This window comes from Musa acuminata, chromosome BXJ1-5 (genome assembly GCF_036884655.1).
Source record: "Musa acuminata AAA Group cultivar baxijiao chromosome BXJ1-5, Cavendish_Baxijiao_AAA, whole genome shotgun sequence".
Lineage (NCBI taxonomy): Eukaryota > Viridiplantae > Streptophyta > Magnoliopsida > Zingiberales > Musaceae > Musa > Musa acuminata.
Genome location: NC_088331.1, coordinates 46165911 through 46172314, shown reverse-complemented (window position 1 = coordinate 46172314; position 6404 = coordinate 46165911). Strand labels below are relative to the sequence as shown.

The 6404-nt window shown below is 40.2% G+C and overlaps 2 protein-coding genes across 2 annotated transcripts; one reads left to right on the top strand and one right to left on the bottom strand.

Moving 5' to 3' along the window:
- Positions 1–611: 611 nt before the first annotated feature.
- Positions 612–1772, bottom strand: LOC135674634 (uncharacterized). The gene has a single exon (XM_065184667.1). The coding sequence runs from the start codon at positions 1670–1672 to the stop codon at positions 920–922; it is 753 nt and encodes a 250-aa protein (XP_065040739.1). The 5' UTR covers positions 1673–1772; the 3' UTR covers positions 612–919.
- Positions 1773–2754: 982 nt separating this feature from the next.
- LOC135674633 (glycine-rich RNA-binding protein RZ1A-like) lies at positions 2755–6162 on the top strand. The gene is made up of 4 exons (XM_065184666.1): positions 2755–2882; positions 4515–4640; positions 5272–5819; positions 5896–6162. Exons 2-3 carry the CDS (start codon positions 4530–4532, stop codon positions 5794–5796), a joined length of 636 nt encoding a protein of 211 aa, XP_065040738.1. The 5' UTR covers positions 2755–2882; positions 4515–4529; the 3' UTR covers positions 5797–5819; positions 5896–6162.
- The last annotated feature ends 242 nt before the right edge of the window (positions 6163–6404 follow it).

Below are 6404 nucleotides of genomic sequence, written 5' to 3'. Positions count from 1 at the left end.
TCGAACCGGTTCTCCTCCGATTTGCTTCTTCCTCAATTTATCATAATAGTTGCTTCTCCATCAATTTATTTGGTCGATCACTTCTTGTCACAAGCAACCTAACAACTAACGAAGTTTCAGTTGACATATTCGCCCTTGCAAATTTCAGTTGACATATATATATATATATTGTCAGCTGGATGCATTTTATAAGGAGATTTGGTGATCATCGAGATTAAATATAATTTTATTATGCAATACATTACTTTACCCGAATCATCATCTGCATATAACCATGAACAAGCTGAGAAGAATAGTTCGGCATGTGTTCATGCATCTGCCACTCATTTTACCAACGACAAATGCATTGGCTGAAACATTTAAAGCAGTATCCAACGATCGAAACGTTTAAAACATCATCTGATGAAAAAAAGACCATTGGCTTCCCATTAGCGAATGGCCCACTCTGATCTAATTTTGATAACGATCATATATAAAACCATTTATCGAAGATATAATAATTATATAAAATTAACATAATAAATACAATAAAAATTTATATCAAATATATATATATATATACCTTTTATTACTTTTAATACTTTCGCTTTTCACATAAAGGATAAAAGGGATTACTCCTCTAAGCTTTGGACCAAACTGTATCTCGGACGTCAATGCGACGCACCCATTCACAAATTGTAGCTCCTCCTTCCCCGGCGGAGCTCACCACCGTCATCACTTGTATCATACGGTATACTCCCTGATACCATCACACCGAGGTTCGTATTTTTAACGCCACCCCGTGTACAAACACACACTTCAAAGTCTACTCTCTTCTCTCTCTCTCTCTCTCTCTACCCTTTTCGTTTTTTTAACGAAGAATTAAATCGAAAATAAAGATGGAAATAAAAAAGGGATGCGTTCGATCGTATCCGTCCAGCTAAGCGGAAGCTTCGACGTGGCTCTTCGAGGGACGCTGGATGGGCCCCACCGGCGACCGGAAGCCAATGGTGACCGCGTCGTGGACGCACCAATGGAACCCCGGCGACCGACCATCCGCCTTCGCCGCCTCGCACTCACGGCACGAGGCCGGCGACGAAGGACGATGACCGACAGCGAATGGGTAGTACGAGACCTCCGCCGCCGCCGCCGCCGCGGTCGATATCAGGAGCCTCTCCCGCTGCCGCTGGATGCTCCGCAGCTGGGCCTCGTAGTCCCACAGCCCCAATCCGGCGATCGCCTCCGGCACCAGCCCACCGCGCATCGGATCGAGGACCCCGGACCCCATCGGGTTCCGCCTCAGGATCGTCATCTCCGGAACCGCCTTCTTCTCCTCGCCGACTTCATGGCTCTTCCTCTTGGACCGGCCCCGCCTCTCCCGCCGTGGCCGGCGAAGTACGGCGAGGACGAAGCAGTCCCTCTCGCGGGCGATCGCCGCGAAGTCGGACGCCTCGTCAATCGTCACCTTGCGGCGGACCTCCGGAGACACCCGGGCCTTCTTGCGGCGGACGAGGGAGATGGAGATCTGGTGAGGGGCGACACCGATCCGTTGGCTGACGCTGGCCTGGAACTTCTTAAAGCCGACCGACGGGTGCACCAGAACAGATCCAACGTCGATCTCGCTATCGCCGTCGAAGAAGACGACCGGGAAGTAAGCGGCGGGGGCCGCCGACACAGCCAATTCCGCCGCCATATCGATCACCGGCGAGGCAATAGGCGACTAGGGAAGGCCACGGGGGGATCGGGGAAGGGAAGACGCATCGGGACCGGGGTGGCACGATAGGGTTTTGAGGACACAGGAGAGCGCCTTATATCGGGGGGTTTGGGCCTGTGGACTTGGTAATTCCATTTAATCAGTTGGGGTAGTTTCGGAAGTAGAATAAATTTGGAGAGGATTGCTTGGGCTGCAAGTCAAGTTACCCTTTCTATAAGAAAAGATATTTCTGAGATGCGTATTTACCTTTATGCCTCTAACTTAATACCATGTTATTAAACGATATATATATATATATATATATATATATATATATATATATATATATTGTAAGCACAGAAACAATGCTATATTCTTATAGAAATTTCTCGTAGAATTTATTATAAATAAATAAATAAATATAATATGGTTCTCATCTAACTTATTGTTGCTTCACGATTCGATTCACTGAAACTAAATTGGACTCGAATCGAAATTGAACTAGCACGATGATTTATTGATTCTAAATCGAACCAAATCGATCTATGATGATTCAATTATAATTTTAGGTTTTTAGAATCGAAATATGATGGTTCCAATTTCATTTTTAATCGATACTTCGTGATTTAAAAAAATATTTTTTAAAACACAAATTATTTAATAAAATTTAAATCAAAATCGATCTTATGTGATTTAATTGCAATTAAAATTTCAACCCTATTTTATGTCAACTCCAAAATTATAACTCCCTTTTAACATGTAATATAATTATCAAACTACCATTCTTTTTTGTCCAAAATCAACAGTGAAAAATAAAAAAAGGAAAAGAGGAAAAATACAACAATCAGTGAGAAAAAAAGAGGATATACGTGTCATAATAAAATTTATTAGTAACAAATACGTTATTTCTCCAATTTTAAAGAATAAATATGTTAATAAAATTAATTATCCTATTTGGGGTTAATTTTGATTATTCTTTTAGAAACATGGGTTCGCCAACTCGAACCGGCACGTCAGATTTGACCCAGAATTAGCCAAGCCGGTCGCTCATGCACGGACCGGGCCGATATATAGGTCTTCTTTTTCGATGCTTTGCGTAAGCAAAACATCTCACGGAGAGAAAGGGCAGCCGCACGCGCTCGAGCTCGAGTTCTAGGGTTTCCCCGCCGCCTCGCGGATCTTCGTCCTCTCGCCGCTGGGTGACTCCCAGGTTAGATCTGAACCAGGAGATCGTCGTAATCTCGTTTTCGATCCTTTCCTTATGGTAATATTGTTTCAAGATTTGTTCGGTCTCGAAGGTTTCTCTATCATTGTTAGCATAGTCTTGGGTGTACGATAGGGTTCTCGTTACCATGGACCTAATTATTGTGATTTTCTTGACTTAGGTAGGGTTTTGTTGAATACGGTGTTAGTTTTCCTGCGCGTGTCGATTAGGGTACGGTTCTTGTAATTTTCTTAACTCAAGGTATCGCTGGATGCTGGTGTTGGTTTACTTTAGCCTACGATTAAGGTTCTTGTAACTATGCACTTAATTCTCGTGATTTTCTTGATTTAAGGTTTTGCTCTATACAGGTGCTAGTTTTCTTGCGCGGACGATTAAGGTTCTTGTAACCGTATACCTCGTGATCTTCTTGATTTTAGGTTTTGTTGAATACAGAGGTTGATTTAAGGTTTCTATCTTTGATTCATTTGTATTACGAATGTTACTTTTTATTTTCTGGATATTAAACAGTCATCAAATCAATAATTTAAACTGTTTTAATTGGAGTAGGTGACTTTGTTGGAGTGTCAGTTCATATCCTGTTTCGCTGGTTGGCCTTTATGTATGTTTTATTGAACCTTGTGAATCTTCATAAAGATGAAGGGAGTAGACATATCAGGTCGGCTACATGTTTGATATGGGAGTACGCGACTTTTTTGCACTTTTATGTTTGTTGTATCGAGTGGTTGATATCATAGTCAAAATATGTGAATTAACCGTATAAGTTTTAGAGAGAGAAACTGTGTAAGAGTTGTACGGTGACATGCTGCCAACATAATTAGATCATTTCTGGACCATACATTCTTTCTTGGTACCTTTTTTATTAAGCTGAACACCAGTTTCATTTGTGCTTCACGTTCACACCACTGACATAATATTAGAAGATAGTAACTATTCGGGTTTTTTTTAAAATCAAAATTGCAACACTAGAGTTTGGTATATTTCTATCATAGTTGGTAATAAAAGATTTGTAAATCCTGGACAATTCTGATTGTATTAATAATAACTTGCCTGGTTTACTTGTTCACAAAGTGGATTTCAATTGTGTGGTGACCGTTTTCCGTTGTATTTATGTTTTGGTATTTGACTTCAAGTTAAATTACCTCTTTTTATGGACCTTCATCTTAAAATGTCTGAAGAGATCTTTAGAACTCTCCTAGTGTTACAATTGCCTGACAAACTTCGTTTTTCATGTATATTGACAAGTGTGAAAGATAAAAGGAGTCAGTGTAAGCATTAGCATGGCCTACAATATATTTTCTTGAAATTAGATTGTATGAGAGGATTTACACTATGATAATTTCTTTCATATCATATTGGTTAATATGTCAACCTTATCTTACCCATGAGGGTTGATTGAAATTGTAACTTGCTGCAAATATAATGGACATGAGTGGTTGTGTGTTTTGTTTAGTAATGAACATCTCTCATTTTGCAGGTATCTGTTGGAGCACATTGTGCTTCTTTTATATGAATAGTTAATCTGCTGATCTTATTGTCTTATCAGTTTGTTGATTCAAATTTGAAATCGCTTGTAACTGATCGTATGTTTTGTTCTTGTATGTTTCTTCCTCTGTGCAGTTAGTTAAATTGAAAATGTCAGAAATAGAGGAGTACCGGTGCTTTATAGGCAGCCTCTCATGGTCAACAACTGATGAAGATCTGAAGGAGGCATTTCAAAAGTTTGGTCAAATCACTGAGGCAAAGGTGGCATATATAACTTTTTTTCACTATTTCTGGAAAAGCGAAATCTGTTTGTTTTTCCTTATAGTCTCCATAAAATATTTAATATGTCTACTTGCATAGAGGAATATTTATATTAATGGGCAGTAAATATTTTGCAGAAAAATATTGATACAACTTTTGTTTGGTCCCCACCACGTATGTTCTTTTCTTTTTTAGGACATAGTGCATCTGGTGTTAATGCATGAAAAGTTTTTGAGTCCAAGGTTCAACTAAATGTTGTTTTACATATAACTATATACACCAATAGTGTGATACTATCATTGCTATTAAGCATTTAACAGTGCCAAAGATAGTTTTTTGTTATAGCAAGATGTTTTTATATTTATCACTGCATATCTTCAGATTAACTGTAATAAGACTTGTTCTAATTCCTGTGAAGCACGAACAAAGCTGTTTTCCGGTGCCTTCTATAGTTTGTTGGAAGGATTTTGAAAACTCTGAAGTTGCCATTTGTAATTATTCCAAATAGGATGAGACAAAGCTCAATATCTTTTTTTTTTTACTGCTGCTTACAAACTCCTGTTTAGTTTTTGTTTGTACAAGGTTCACTAAAATTTATTTTGCATAATTTAGTGTTACATCCAACCTGCAGATTGTTGTTGACAAGTTTTCTGGTCGTTCCCGTGGATTTGGCTTTGTCACTTTTGATGACAAGGGAGCTATGGAAGAAGCTATCGAAGCCATGAATGGGATGGATCTGGATGGGCGATCTATTCTTGTGGAAAGAGCTCAACCACAAGGTCCTGCTAGCAGGGATCGTGATGGTGGGCGTGACTTTGATCGAGATCGATCTCGTGGGCGTGGTCGCGATTTTGGTGGTAGTGGACGAGGTTCAAATAGTGGTGATTGTTTTAAATGTGGCAAGCCTGGTCATTTTGCTAGGGAATGCCCTTCTGGTGATGGTGCAAGAGGGGATGGGTATGGTGGCAGAGATGACAGGTATGGGGGTAGTCGTGGCAATAATAATCGATATGGTCCTGACCGGAATGGTGACCGATATAGTGGTCGTAGTAGGGATGGAGGAGGCCGTGGAGGTGGGGGCATGGGAGGTGATCGTTATAACCGTGATCGATCTGGACCATATGAACGCCCTAGTGGAGGCAGCTACAGATCCTGATCCCATTGCTGCTTATGATCCAGGTATGATTAAGCTACATTATCTCATTTTTGGCATTTTTGCAAAATAACTTTTTTATTTTTATGCCATCATATGCAGTCATGGAGCTAGTTTGATACCAGTACTGGTGATTAAGGTGGTAGTTGGCCTTGTTACTCGCTTTAGTTATGGTGTTCTATGGTACTCTGCTTTGCATCTGTCAGGCATGCTACTTTGGTGCTACTTCAGGGCTTGGATGCCACTGGTTATATGATAAATGTTGCTATAATACAGTGCCCTGTTCTTTCTGGAAATTGCTGCTGCTTGGTGCTTTATCGTTTGTGCGTTCCCCATGTTGGATTCTGTGCTTTAGTAAGATCCTTATCATGGTCTTGCGTGTTTGGAATGTTGATGATCTGGATGCTGGTGGAGAACTCGATAAAATGATACAGTCTTGTTCAGTTAAGATCTCTGCTTTTCTGTGGGACTAGAGGCGTGTGAAGCATTTTTTGGGAAAAAAAAGATTTATCTCCCTTAAGAAATGCCTGAAATGATAAACAGTGGATTTTTAGGCTTTGGTGATGTCATCCAGTTTGCACCTGCCAATATGTTTTTCTGGGATGGATACT

What these genes read in the sequence shown, in the direction of transcription:
- LOC135674633 (XM_065184666.1), top strand. Translation starts at nt 4,530, where the DNA reads ATGTCAGAAATAGAGGAGTACCGGTGCTTTATAGGCAGCCTCTCATGG. An exon ending in GTCAAATCACTGAGGCAAAG is followed by an intron (nt 4,641 to 5,271) that starts GTGGCATATATA and finishes TCCAACCTGCAG; the next exon opens with ATTGTTGTTGACAAGTTTTC.
- LOC135674634 (XM_065184667.1), bottom strand. Translation starts at nt 1,672, where the DNA reads ATGGCGGCGGAATTGGCTGTGTCGGCGGCCCCCGCCGCTTACTTCCCG.